General features: G+C 43.8%; 1 protein-coding gene across 3 annotated transcripts in view; it reads left to right on the top strand.

The window, feature by feature from the left end:
- Window positions 1-773: 773 nt before the first annotated feature.
- The window catches only part of PARM1 (prostate androgen-regulated mucin-like protein 1), a 99,381-nt gene continuing 84,840 nt past the window's right edge, over window positions 774-15,314 (top strand). For all 3 annotated transcript variants that reach the window (XM_036413722.2, XM_045571686.1, XM_036413740.2), the window contains exon 1: window positions 774-896. In XM_036413722.2, coding sequence (XP_036269615.1) covers window positions 854-896 — 43 coding nt within the window. In that variant the 5' untranslated portion in view covers window positions 774-853. The remainder of the gene's footprint in view (window positions 897-15,314) is intronic.

The raw sequence follows: 15,314 nt of genomic DNA, 5'->3' as shown, positions 1-15,314 counted from the left end.
AGAAAGGAATGTGTGTGCTTTTCTAATGGTGAGTTTGGCCCTTGGAGGTGAGGCCTAACATGGCATATGATCATCTGTTTAAAGACTGTAAGCTCTTGCCTAAACCGGTTTGGCTCAGTGGTAGAGCGTCGGCCTGCAGACAGAGGTCCCTGGTTCGAGTTCCCAGGTTTGATTCCGGTCAAGGGCATGTACATTGGTTGCGGGCACATCCCCAGTCCGGGGTGTGCAGGAGACAGCTGGTCGATGTTCCTCTCTCATGGATGTTTCTAGCTCTCTATCCCTCTCCCTTCCTCTCTGTAAAAAAATCAGTAAAATATACATATATTTTAAAATAAAGACTGTGAGCTCTTGTAAAAACAAAACAACAACAAAAACCTGAGATAAATTCCTGAGGGCAGAGATCTGCTCACACATCTTTGCATCCCCTAGTCCCCAACACAGAGCCAGACACTAAACCTTCCAAGAACCCAGTCCACACGCGGGTCCCCAGCCCTGACTGTCCAGCAGAGGCCGCCCTGGGCTGGACTCCCTGGACGCAGTGCCGGGAGAGGGAAGGCCGGGGGTGGCCCTGTGGTGGCTGAGGGCCCGGGTGGGAGGGGTTTAGCACTGGCTGGCGGCGGCGGTGGAGGCGGCCCCAGCTCCCGCAGCCGGGATGGAGCAGAAGCTCGCCGGGCGCCAGGGGACATGCAGCTGAAGGAGCCAAGCCGCGCTGCGTTCGCCTAGCTCCCCCGCCGCCACCACCGTTACCTCCCGGGCCTCTGGCTCCCGCCGCGGGCGCCCGAGGTGCGCTCCGTCAGTCCCCACTAACTCTCCCGCTGCCCGCGCCGGACTCGGCAACCAGCACCGGGATACCATGATCTGCCAGATTCTCTTTGCTCTCTGCGTCTTCTCCGCAGGTACTTTCGGGGCGCGGTGTTCCGGGGGGCCGGGCGGCTGGCGCCAGGGTAGGGGCTGGAGCAGGGAGGCTGAGAAGTCAGTCCCTGCGCGCGGTGGGAGCCCGACTAGTGGGAGCCTAGGAGGTTGTGCCAAGAGCTGTGCGCCCTGGGGCTTGGGGTGAGGCACGCCTTTTGGAGACCCTGAACCCAGTCGGACCGAGGGGAGGACTGGGTCCCTCCGGGGCGCAGCCCGCGCCCCACAAACTCCGGCTGAGTTTGGAGAACAGGTGGCTGCGCGACGCATTCGGGTCGCGGGTAGGCAACGCTGACAGCTCCTCGCGGCTTTGGGCTCCGCAAGCCCAGCCTGCCCTGCCGGGCATGGGGCACCTCGCTTCTTGGTGCGGTGGGACCCTGGGAGGGAGGGATGAACAAGGGAAGAAGCGAGGGGCTGGGGGGCAGGAAATGGGGGGGAAAGTGGAAGTCCACCAGGAAGGGTTTAAGCAGGGGCTGCGCGCCCCGCGCCCCGCCAGGCTGGTTTGCGTTCGCGGAGAGTTGGTGGTTTCTGGTCGTCTCTGCCTCGGGATGATGATGCGGCATTCAGAGTCCCAGGGAAGCTGCCCCGGCCGGGTTCAGGCTCGAGCTCACCAGTGGGGTTTGCAGTTTTGCCCAGTGGTCCGGGACCTCTAAAACTGCGTGGCGTGGCAGAAACTGTTAACGTAGCTGAAACTAGCATCCCCCCGTTTCACCCCCTCTCCCTGACACACAGGACATAAAAGCACTGCCCGGGAAGGCTTCCTGCCAGCGCCTCTGGGTCTGGAGAGGGAGGAGCAGGGCTGAGCTGGACTTGGGGGGTGGTGGGGAGCTGACAGAGGTGCAAAGACTGGAGTTGGGATATCCGGCTTTTGCAGAAAATGCAGTCAGATAGGGGACACCTGAGTATGGACAAGGCCGGACCTTGGCAGGTTTAGATAAGAATGTTGCAAAGTCACAGACACATGCCAGTTTGACTCCTGCTGGTCGTCCACGTATGTTTTCTTCCTGAATTGCTTGGGTTGCTGTCATTGTGGACACCACTCGCTACAGTCCCTTGAAAAGAAGCTAGGGTTTCCTGGCAGCTCTTAAAAGATAATAGGGTTGTGAGGGAAAGTTTCCCGACATGAGGCTGTAGCGTGCGTTTTTCCTCTACTTGCTGTGAGCCTGAGAAAACCCTTTTCCCTCTGGCATTTGGACCCTTTGGAGGAGACTCGTCTGCAGACCGATCCGGAACAGTCTCTGAGACTGTGGCTTCGCAGCCCTGGGCCGGGCTGGGAGCGCCCAGATCGGGCAGGTGTAACTGGGCATCCAGCCTCAAGACTGCCCTGGTGGCAATATCCGGGATCCTCTGAGCAAGAGATGTTTACCAAGTGACACGAAGGGTGCCTTTGCTTTCTCCTTGCTAGAAATCCTTTCGTGAGGCTCGAGGGAGACGCAGAGAACCTTGAGTGAGACTGTAGAGCTAGTAGGAAGGTTTGTCTGCTAATTTTATTTTACTTGTCTTTTTATTATATATATATATATATATATATATATATATATATATATATATATATATATTTTTTTTAATTATTATTATTTTTTTAAACAGCACTGGCAGTTGGCAAAACCGGAATGAATCCTACTAGGCAGTGTATTGTGACATTTTCCCCTCCTAAGGAGCTCAAGATTTTATTTTTTTTCTTAGCCTATTTTAGAGTACCACTCCACTATTCCAGGGACGGGAATAATACCTTGTTCACTGCCAGAATGAGGAGGGCAGGGGTAGAGGGTGGCTTGGAGAGCAGGGAGCCGCCTCATCTCCATCCTGCACACTTGGGTGGAGGTCAGAGCCAAGCAGGTTACAGGCTTCCGGTTCTGAGGCTGTCCTGACGGGGAAGAAGAAGTTACGCTTCTGTGTGTGCCTCCCCAAGAGAGTGATGAAGCTTCCTTCTCTCAGCTGAGTTTGTACCTCTGAAGGAATCTCCTTAGGAGTCAGTGTGGTGTTAGAGCTACTTGACATTAATACCTCATGCGGTTCTTTGCATCCCAGAGTAAAGTGTTTTCAGAAACTGAAAAGGCACTTTTTAAAGGATAAATAGATGTGCCGGTAAAGGACAGAGGGTTGAGGTTGAGGGCTCTTGAGAGGAAAGTGGCATGCCTGCTTCAGCTCCCAGTTGTTTCACCAGGCAGTTGCTTCTTTTCTGTTTTCTTCTCCCACCCTACTTGCCCCCCCTGCAGCTTTAGAGGCTTCAGGACAATTTCTGTAAAACTCTTAAGATGATACTATTGAGAGCCAGGAATGGGGTTTGGCAGAGGACTGTTTTTTAGCTTAAAAAAAAAATCAATATATACTTAGCATTTCCTCCACCCTTCATAATGGACACCTGCAAATATGTGTGCATTGGCAACCCAACAAAGTAGATCTCCATATTTGCTCACTTGTATTTTTAAAAGAAGGAAGAGAGAAACCATGGACGGTCTTCACTTTTCTCAAAGTTAATTGTGGTAGAAAACTAGCTGTCATGCAGGCCATTCCCCAACACCTCCAATGCCAGTACAAGGCATACAGGAGTCCTACCTCCAAACTAAAGCACAAGCCAGAACCTTCGAGGTTTGGCAGCAGAATCTGGAGTGAGGGAGGATAGCCTGCCACAGAAGCTTCCATCTCTATCCCTCCCTCTCTCCCCTCTAGATTCTCTTCCTTCATTATCACCACCATCATTGCCACCCTTCTGTGTTCTATCGATATGTCCCTATTTTTAAACACTTCCTCACTGAGACAAATGAGATATTCTGGGACTTTCAAAAGGCCTTTCCCAAACACTCAAGAAGGACAAAGTTGAAAGAAGCATAAGCAAGAGAGACACAAACCCCAGGGATCCAACCTTTCCTGCCCAGGGCCTGCCCTCTCTGCCCTTTGTCTCCCGTGTGAGGAGAGGACTGCATTCTGGCTCGCCACACAGGCCCACTTACTAGCTCCTTGGTGATCAGGACCAGGAGCTAGATTCCAGTCTGCCACCCAGCTAAGAGTCCTATCTGTGTTCTGGGCCTATCACAGCTCTCCTCCAAGTGACTGACAGCTAGAATGTCCTAGTCCCTTAAGGAAGACCCCACCCTACACAGTTATGGCTCTGTTCTTACCACTGTGTCAGCACCTGATCATCAGCATATTGAAACCTTATCGTAAATCTCCTCACAAACATGTTAAACGTAAACAAAAATATGTACACACATTTATAGGAACCTCAAGGTTGCCTGTGGTTGGGTGGAAATGAAGGTGAAAGGTTGCTTTCATCCCTTGAGTACGATGACCTCCTGATGAACTGTGTCACAGTTCAAGAAATGACACCTTCACCTGAGAAGGTGGAAGCTCTTCTTTGGGACCTGATACATTTACGGAGGCAGAGTTGCAAAGTGATAAGCACAGAGATCCTGCATCTAGATTGTCTAGGCACAAAGCTAAGTCTTACTGCTTACTAATTGTGTAATTTAGGGCAAGTAACTTAACCCCTTGAGTTTTCTTATCTACGAAATTGGGGGATCAAACCTCACAAGGTTGTATAAAGTGTTAAATGACTGAAGAGACCTACAGTACCCAGGACATAGTAAGCACTCAATAAATAGTAGTTTTTGGTGTTGGTATTAGTCCTATTAATAAAGTTTACTATATTTACACCAATTAGGTCATCCTCTCCAAAAGCAGAGTTTATATGGTTACTCTTGGACAATGTAAATCAAAGATCTCAACTAATATCCCAGCACAGTGCCAGCTGTTCTGGCAAACCCTAATGTGCAAATTAAGAAAAGATTCAGCTCAGCCTACTAAATGCCTAATTTGAAAAGGTTAATAACATGCCAGCTCAGATTTAGCACAACAGTCCCAAAAATGCTCAGTAACAAATAGAAGTCTCACCAAGGATTTTATATTTCTACAGTCTTTTACAAACTGGTATGTTTCAAAAGCCCAACTCAGCTAAACCATAAGATCAAGTTCTCAGACATGCAGATTTTGGATAATTCAATCAAACAACTTAGGAATAGATAGCTCATGGTATCTGAATGATCCAGAATGGCTTTCTACAGTACCTAAATCACATTGGTCAGATCACTCATTTGATTGGCACATTTGGACCTGATCTAATTATATTTGTGATTTTATCCTATATAACCCCAGTGCATGAAATTTGTGCACTGGGGTGCGGCAGGGGTAGTCTCTCAGTCCAGCCTGCAACCTCCCCAATCTGAGACCCCTCCAGCGGGATCAGGCCTAAACCAGCAGTGGGACATCCCTCTCACAATCCAGGACTGATGGCTCTCAACTGCTTACCCGCCTGCCTTCCTGATTGACCCTAACCACTTCAGCCTGCCAGCCTGATCACCCCCTAACCACTCCAATGCCAACCTGATTGATGTCTAACTGCTCCCCTGCCATCCTGTTTGCCTCCAACTTCCCTCCTCTGCTGGCCTGGTCACCCCTAACTGTCCTCCCCTGCAGGTTTGATCGCCTTCCTGCCTTACAGGCCTGGTGCCTCCCAACTGCCTTATCCTGCTGACCATCTTGTGGTGGCGATCTTGTGTCCACAGGGAAGCAGGATCTTTGACCACTTGGGGCAGCCATCTTGTGTGTTGGAGTGATGGTCAATCTGCATATTATTCTTTTATTAGATAGGCTAGAGGCCTGGTGCATGGGTGGGGACCAGCTGGTTTGCCCTGAAGGTGTCCTGGATCAGGATAGGGTTTCCCTTGGAGCATGGGGCAGCTTGGGTGAGGGGCCTGTGGTGGTTTGCAGGCCGGCCATGCCCCCCAGTGACCCAAGCCAAGGCCCTGGTATCTGGTATATATTTATCTTCTACAATTGAAACTTTGTAGCCTGGAGCAAAACCAAGCCTTCTGCTCGCTCCTCAGTGGCAGCCATTTCTGTTGGGTTTTATTCACCTTCTATAATTGAAACTTTGTAGCCTGCAGTGGAGGCTTAGGCCAGCCAGGGCAAGTGGAAAGCTTGGCTTCCTCTGTCCCCAGGGGTAACCTTAGCCTGCTCTCTCCAGCTCTGTGGCTACTGCCATTTTTCTTGGGATTTATCTTCTATAATTGAAACTTTGTATCCTTAAGTGGAGGCCTGGGCCAGCCAGGGTGTGCGGAAAGCTTGGTTTCCTCCATTGCCGGGGAAACCCAAGCCTCCCTCCTACTCTCTCTGCGGTCTCAGCCATCTTTGTTGGGTTAATTTGCATACTTGCTCTTGATTGGTTGGTGGGTGTGGCTTATGGGTATAGCAGGGTGATGGTTAATTTGAATATTACTCTTTTATTAGATAGGATAAGAGAGTAATATGCTAATTATTTATTACACCTTGAGGCATAACAACTGACTGTATAACAAGCAGATCAGGATTACAGATCTGCAGGATGGTGCATCAGTGAAATACAAGAGGGTGATGGAGAGCTACAGGAGGGGACAGGATATCAAGCTATGAGGAGGTGCAGGGGGAGCTACAGGAAGGCGGCAGCAACCTACTGCTCATGGATTCATGCGTAAGGCTACTAGTATATATATATAAAAAAATATTGGCCTGGTATTTTCATAGTTTTAGCAGGCCTTTTGAAAGCAATCTTTTTTTTTTTTTCCTGGGGGTGGGGGGTAGAGGCTGTAGCATCCATTGGAGAGAGATATTTAAATAGAGAGAGGCATTTAAAAAATAGTTTCAAGAGAAATTGGCTGTCTTAATACCCAAATGAAAGGAATCGTGGCATTTATATAACAATTTGCTTTTTTTTGAAATGATCTGTCACTGAAACTGGATGTGTTAGTTTGGGAACCAAATATTTGCTTTGCTAATAAGAGATTGAATGAAATGAAAGAGTTGCTTGGGGAAATTGATGTTTCATTTAGAAGCAGAGGCAGTTCTAAAAAGAGGTAGGCTGAGCACTGATGCAATGGCTACTTTTTACTTGGAAATGCAGGGCTAATAGGTTATCATCCAGTTAGTATGCAAGCAGGGTGACCATGAACTAAGAATGATTTGTCTATGTAGTTCATGGCATTACTTTTTTAGTCACTGCTTAAATTATTTAAGTGATAAGGATTGACATAACATCAGATTTTCTAAGCTGTGGATCTTTAAATGTTCATTATCTTTTACAGCTGCATAGCTTATTTCTTTTACCTGTTTTAATGCCATTTATAAACCTTGAGACCTTTGCCATTTTATAAGTAATACAAATCATTAAAACAAAATAGACAATTACATAATTCATTACAATTATATAATGTTTTTCTTTGGTACAGGATGGTATAATGTAGATGGAAAATAAGCTGTTCTAATTTTCCTTTGACTAGTGTTGCCAGATTTAGCAAATAAAAGCACAGGTTGCCCAATACAATTTGAATTTTTAAATAAATGGTGAATTCTAAGTATATCCCTCCCACACAATCCTGGGGACATGCTTAAACTAAGTAATTCTTCATTGTTTACCTTAGATTCAAATTTAACTGGGCATCCTGTGAGTCATCGAGAAACCTCACCTTGGGCTATTCACCTGCAGTTCATCTCTGCACTGGGTATGACGTTAAGATTACCTTTATCAACACCACCTCACCCTTCCCATAACAATCTGTTCATGGGAAGACATGGAGATTTCAGAGCAGCTCTCTCTTGAAGAGAAGCTACAAGGATTAGGATTGAGAGGCAGCTCTCCAATGAAATATTAATATTTGGAATCTGACTATACACTGAGTGGCCAGATTATAATGATCTCTGAACGCATAATAATCTGGTCACTCTATATATTATATATTTTTTATATATATTTAGCATGAATTTATGCATGGGTGAGATGGGTGAGGTCTGGCCAGTCTGGCCAGGTGGAGGGGACATAGGGGTTTGGCTGGCCTGCCTGCTGGTTGAATTCTGGGTCGAGGGGACAATTTGCATATTAGCCTTTTATTATATAGGATATACACTGAGTGGCCAGATTATTATTCATTCAGAGATCATAATAATCTGGCCACTCAGTGTATATCCAGTAATAGTGCATTATTGTGTATTTCTGATCATTTGGTGGGATTTCTGTGGCCTCCCTGAAGCTACAATACTGGACCCCCTTGTAACCATTCCTCTTTACAAAACTATATTTTTAAAGGGGTGGCAATGTTCATGCATAGGAAGTGGAAGTAGAAGCCTTCTAGAATCCAGCTGGCAGATGATTACAAAAGAAAGTTATAGAAGAGCTTTGGATTTCAATGATTTCTTCTGTGCCAAGATCTTATACATCTCACACATAGTAATTGGATAAGGTTTACATGATTCCAGTGGGATAGGGCTACTGATGTCAACTGTGACTATATAAAGCCTGAAGCAACATATTAGACACAATTTCAAGGCAGATAAAATTATTTAAGCTATTGGATCATGGCATAAATTTGTACCTTTCATACCCAAGGCAAAGTCTCTAAGAAGGTAAGTGTTAAGTAGTAAAAATTGTGGGGAGTTACCAGGTGTTATATTTAGAAAATGAGTAAATTCAGCACCAAGTAAGATGAATGGTAGACTATAACTTTGATGATATCTTCCTGCCCAAATTCTGCCCGAATTCTGACACCTGATTTTCTTTTCCATTCATGAGGAAATAAAAATATGGGAGCTTTAGTGCAGGTGTTAAACATGAAAAGGATTAAGGGAGAGAAGGTTTTACTTATTTGTTTGTTTGATTTTTGGTTTTTTTTTGTTTTGTTTTTTTTTTGGCCATGGTAATAAACTTCCAGCTATTATTCCAACTTTCCATTAGTTAGAATATATATTTTCTTATATTGGGTTATTAAAATATGTCATCTTTTAAATGAAGATATTCTTGCCAGCTTTATGTAGACTAGAAGCATAACCTCATTAATGACATAGTTGATTCACCCAATGCTATACCCATGATGGATTGTGACTAGTGCTGCCTGCCCGTTATGAAACCTTTTCAGTTTCTGGTGGAAAAGCTTTTGTGATCCCACAGATAGACGGCAGAATAATACCACTATACTAGCAGTGAACCTTTATTTGATTGCTAAACATTTATACTATAATATATGATTCTTGCTTTGTACTGTGATTCAGATCCTTTAGGAAGAACAATAACAATTATCTATACTAATAAAAGGGTAATATGCTAATTAGACCTGATAGACTGGATGTCTTCCAGACGTCATTCCAGGTGTCCTTCTTGACAAAGTGTGTGGGGGGGGAGGTGCGGGGCCAGCCTGCAAACCACTCATGGCCCCTCACCCAGGCCAGCTCCACCCTCCAGCAGGAACCCCCCACCCCGATCTGGGGCCCCCTTCAAGGCAAGCCAGCTGGCCCTCTCCTGTGCACCAGGCCTCTATTCTTTATGCAAATTGATCCTAAGGGCATAATGACCACTGGACCAGTCACTATGTGGTGCACTGACCACCTCTTGGTCCCTTTTCCTGGCCATCAGGCTCCAAACACTCTATGGCAAACGGAAACCGAGGATGGGTGGTGGTGTGGGTGGAGCTATCTGTGGACAGCTGGGGAAGATGGCCCTGATCACAGGCCAGGCCTAGGGACTGCACCCACACATGAATTTCATACACCAGGCCACTAGTTGTGAGGATAAAAGGATACTTTCTTTATTCACTATGCAAAAGCAAAAATGCATTGGTGGTCACTATGTCTGTAGGGAAATGTCTAAGACTCCAGTCATTCTGAAAGGACATCAGTAGTCTCCCAATTACAACATGGGAGGGGGGGGTCCTCAATGCCCATTTATTCAACAGAGGGTCTTAAAGAAATCTGGCGGACTGAACACTTCACTTGGCCTGGGAAAAGAGTCAAGTTATTTGTGGATCATACCCTCTGCCAGTCATGGCAGTTCTTGCTGTTGATGGATGTGCTGAGTGAGAGGCAGGGTGAAGATAGATATGGCCATCATCTAACCAATGGGAAACCCTGGATGTTTTGTCTTAAAAATTATAATTGTTGATAGAGGTGGCATTCAAGAGGAGAATTCCCTGGAATTTTTGAAGAACTGTTCTAGCAGATCTGAGCAGGAGGAAGGATTATCTATTTATGAGGCTAAATGATCATTCATCATTTACATTCTAGGAGATGTTGGTGGGGAAGGATGTCCCAAATTACATATGGAATCTGTCAGTAGAAAGGGGCTGAGGCTATTTTAGAAATTCTGCATAGGATGCAAAGGATAGACTGGAGGCTGTCTATTGTATGAGATGGAAAGAATATATCAGAATGGGGGATGATAACTAGAAATCATTTGGGGCTACTGAAAACCAAACCACTCCCTTGATGATGATGATAGGAATGAATTCATGAAGTTTCATTTTTAGGGGGTAGAATAAGAGATTCCTCCTCAAATGTATAGGAATATAAAAATCTATTTTAGTATAGTGTTTTAGTTTTGTGAAAGGTTACAAATGGAGCCCTTTAGATTAAACAATGTGGTGGCCCTTAGTGGCTGGTATTTAGCCACTGTGAAAGGGGGCAAAGAGTGCAACGATGCCCTGAGATGTCAAGAGGAATTCTCCCACATGGTTGGATCCATTAAGAAAGGCAGAGGGGCCTGGGGTTACTCACTCCCAGGCAGCCTTCCTAGAACTGCACTTCAAAAAGAGTCCTACTTTGAGTATATTCTCCTTTACATGCTTATAGGAAGAGAACACAGTGCTGATATTCATCAGGGGAGTAGAGGATTTACGTTACTTCATATGAGAAACAACATGGTGCAGTGGAAGGGGCTTTAGAGAAAGACAGGCTGCCGTGGAATGCCAACTCAGGGATCTTAGATCCTTTTCCCTGAGGGTGATAACATACATGGGGTAAATAGTCAACAAATGTTAGTGAGCAGGTGTACCAACAGATAGTTTATTTTACTTCATTTACTTGTCTGCCTCCCACTGACAGACTTTAAGGTGCAGGAGAGCAGAATTTCAGCTATTTTATCCCTGCATTGTCCTCAGTCTTAGCAAATATTATATTTTTCATTGAGAACCTACATGTGCTCAACACTGTCCAAGGCTCTAGAGATACTTTATGAATCAAAACTAGACCCTCTGAGACTTACATTCTCTGATTTTGTGAGAAGAAAATCAGAAGTTGAATATCTAATCACCATCTGAAGCTCAACATGTCCAAATCTGAACTCCTGGTGTTCCCTCCTCTAAGAGGCTTCCCCTAAAGCCTTCCCCGTCTCAATTAATGGCAACTCCAACTTTCTAGTTGGCCAGGCTGAAAATCAAGAGTCATCATTGTGCCCCTTTCTCTGAACACCCCTTATCCAAACCCTCAGAAAAATATGTTTGTTTGTTTTTTCTACTTTCAAACTATATACAAAATTCAAATACTTTTTTGCCACCACCATTGCTCCTACGCTGGTGTGAACCACACACATATTTCTCCTGGAGTAATGCAATGGCCTCCTCTCAGATCCACCAGCTTCTACTCTTTCCCTCCTAAGGTCTGCATAGCAACAGCTGATCTAATGGAAATGTATCAGATGATGTCATTATTACTCTGTTCGCAGTTCTGCAATAGCTCCCATTGTACTGGGAGTAAAATTCCAAGTCCTTACAATGACCCTCAAGACCTGCTCCAGCTGTTGTCCCATCCATTCTTGGACCGGGCCATCTGCTTTTCCTTTGCTCACCCTGTACCAGCCACCCTGGCTTCCTTATAGCATGCAGTGGCTCCTTCCTCTGATGAGCATACTTTCCCCAGATATCCACATGGCTAATTCCCTCACCTTCCTCAAACCTTTGGTCAAATGTCACTTTCTCAATGGGACACATCCTGACCGACATTAAAAATTGCATTCTGCGCCGGGTCTGGTTTGGCTCAATGGATAGAGCGTCGGCTTGGGGACTGAAGGGTCCCGGGTTCGATTCCGGTCAAGGGCATGTACCTTGGTTGCGGGCATATCCCCAGTAGTGGGTGTGCAAGAGGCAGCTGATCGATGACTCTCTCTCATCAATGTTTCTAACTCTCTATCTCTCTCCCTTCCTCTCTACAAAATCAATAAAATATATTTTTTTAAAAATTGCATTCTGTTTCACCTGTGAACACAGTATTTCCGGTGTCCCTTATCTGCCTCTGGGCTTTGCTTTTTCTTTAATGTAAAACCCTCTCCACCCCTTCACACCTCCCTCTCCCGCCTGGGACTTTATCTCTTGTTTACAGTGTTGTCCCTGAGGCTAAATACTCTGTGGCACTCAAGGGGTACCAACAGTGTTTGTGGAATGAACAAAATACATTTTTTTTTGTGGGCTGGCAAAGTGAAAACTTAATCCAAAATTTTCCTTAGATCACCCAAAACTGAGACATTGGCAAAACTTGCTTACCATCAGGTGCTTCTGTCTAGTGTCTCCAAGTAGTTTTTTTGAAAAATGAGCCAAGGCATTCAGTTTTCATTGAGGGTTACAAAAGCTAAACTTTAAAAATCAGCATTTTTGGGGAGCTGTGCACATGCAGAACACTTCTGTTTAAAATGTCTGCCTTTTTTTCTTTCTTTCTTTCTTTCTCTCTCTCTCTCTCTTTTTTTTTTTTTTTTTTTTGCCATCACTGCAAAATAGCTGAAACTTCTGAAACTCTCTAGCCAATTAAGGAAATGTCACCTTTGAGCTCAGCTAAAGGAGATAAAGAGACCTCCACTATTTGAACGTTTCTGAGCATTTTCTGAATACCTGAAAATAGCCTGACGATGAAAGCGATTTGGGTCTGAGAGAAGGAGCTCCAGCCATTTCCCAGGCATGTCAGAGCAACTTAGGAACCTGAGTGTTGCGAGTGTCAGTCAGTCACTAGGAAGCAGAAGAACAGACTGGGAGTTTCCTCTCCCCTCACTGGTGATTCTGAAAGAGGAATTGTGGTTTAGTCCAAGCAGTAAATAGAAGTAAAGTCCTGACTAAAATCAAATCTGGACCCTTTGAGCACCAGTCTGCAGGGCTGACACCCCTTGACATGGCTGCTATTACAATCACTCATCCTCTTCATTCCACAGATACTGATGGTACTTTCTAGCTTAAATAGGAACATTTAATTTATTAGCAGCTGCCAGGAAGAACATGAGCTTGTATATATATATATATATATATATATATATATATATATATATATATATAATAACAATATGTTCGGTCTTGAAGCCTTAGGAATATTGGTAAAATTTCAGATTATATCAACTTGAAGAGCAGCCTATAAACAAATAAAAAAAATGGGGGAAAATGATACTTCATATTAAAAACATGGACCTCACTTGTTCATTGAGGTCCACTTGTCCATTCAGTTTTCTGGACATGGGAAGACACTTTGCCATCTTGAAATGCAGCAGCATTGACTAAGCATTCCAGTCCTTTCTTGAAAAGTGAGTAACCCTGACCTCGAGCTGGAGGACAGGCAGGGACATATGTCTGATGTTGTGGGTGTGACACTGGAGGACAGGTGACCATTCCTCCACCTCTCCTCCAGGGGAGATACCATCTTTGCTTAAAACGAAAAGCAGGGCCTAGGTTCTCAGTAGAAGGAAAAGGAAGCTGCATTAAAAAGAGAAGGCGTGGGATACCTCAAATCTCAAAGGTAAGTGTGGCTGCTGAAGGAGAAAAAATCACCACATTACAAAAAACAGAGTTTTAGTTTGGGGGGTTGTCAGAAAAAGGGGAGGTGTGATTTCTGAGATTTATAAATTTACAGCCAATTTTTTGTTAAAAACAATTGTCAACAAGTGACAGTTGCCTCTTGTTTTATAACAGTTTTTAAAAGCTGCACTCAAACACTGATCTATTTTTTTTTCTTACTATGGAAACTATAAATATACACAGAGATTTATAATAATAATATATGTGTTCAAACCTGATTTAGACTTATTTGGTTTGGCTAAGAACTTTTACAAATATTAATACATTGGAAACAATGTAAATGTCTAACTATATAGTGCTAATCTGATAAACTAGAATGCATTTAAATGTTTATTCCATGCGGCAACAATAAGCCTACAATAATGAAGTGGTTCATTTATGTACTGATGGGTAAAAAGGGTTACAATATATTGAACTAATTTTGTAACCTAATATTTCACAATATATTGAAAAAGTAACCTAAGGAATAAAATGTACATTGTGATGAAATATTTAAAGCATCATGTTTATGTGAGAAAATGGTTAAGAAGGATACAGTGGTTTTCCTTGGGTTTCACTTTTTATGCTCTTTTGTTTGGCTTGAATTTTAAAAATAATTTGTATTGTCTTCACAATTAAAAATAAATATATTATCAATGTTTTAAATCCTTTTTATCAATAGTTAATGTGGCCATCTAACTGCTAGATGGCTATATCTATCTTCAAAATCTTGATTCAAAAATTCTTCTGACAGAGCCCTCAAAAATAAGATCTTAGAAAAGCAAATAATCTCAGAAAGATTTACAGGATATCACTGACAGAATGGGCAAGGAAGGTTCTGGGAAAAAGTTGACTTAAAGTAACATTATATTTTCTAACACCAGAGTGTTTCATAAATCATTGATCAGGACAACCATCTTAGATAGTATTTTCAGAGGCTCTGAGCTAATTGATTAGTATTTAACGTTCTTCGCTAGTTTTTAATATCTTCAACATTTTCTCTTATGGGAGCAATTTTAAATGAAAACATTATTCTAAGCTTTTCTAAAATGAAATTTGTCAACTTAGATATCAAATAAGAAAAACAGCCCTTAGAAGAATAGCTGATTTGTTTTTCTTTTGGCAACTTTAAGTTTGTTATATCATCTTTTTAATAAAATAATCAATAAGATATGGTTTAGGCAAACACTTGAGGATCCATTAGTAATATTCCATGACATTAGCAGAGGACAATGCAAGTGTAACTAGGGAGAGGGCTGGAGCAGAAGAGGCTTTGTGTTCTGGACCAACTCCTTCATATGACAGATAAAACTATCCCAACGGCCCTATGAGCTAGGTAGTACTATTCCCACTTAGGAGTTTAGGTCAGAAAGTCTTGAAGTAATGAGCTGTAGATCACACGTTGGTGTGAGAGAGTTAGGCTTTGCACCCAGGTCTGTTATCTTTCACCCACCTCAGCCCCTACTACCTGATCTGCCAAATCAGCTAATAAATCCTTTTGTGTTAATTTAATCTCTAAAATTTCTCCCAACTCTGATCTTCTTCCATATCCCATAGATACTCTCTGATTAAAAACCTTATCATCACTCCTAGACTGTTACATTAACTGTTAGTCACTGGTCACCCTTTCTCTTCTCAGTCTCTTGCCATGCTGTTGAGGCCAAATTGCCTGCTCCCCTCCAACTGAGGCACAGACTAAGATCTGCTTTAGAGTCTTCCATGTGCTTGGATTGTGGTTGCTAAGTTCCATTCCCACTAAAAGAAAGGAAACATCCTTAGAGCAGTCTCTAATTCCATGTTGGG

Source organism: Pipistrellus kuhlii, unplaced genomic scaffold (assembly GCF_014108245.1).
Source record: "Pipistrellus kuhlii isolate mPipKuh1 unplaced genomic scaffold, mPipKuh1.p scaffold_m20_p_1, whole genome shotgun sequence".
NCBI classification, from domain to species: Eukaryota; Metazoa; Chordata; class Mammalia; order Chiroptera; family Vespertilionidae; genus Pipistrellus; species Pipistrellus kuhlii.
The sequence above is the reverse complement of the archived record's forward strand: the minus strand, read 5'-3'. Positions and strand labels throughout refer to the sequence as shown.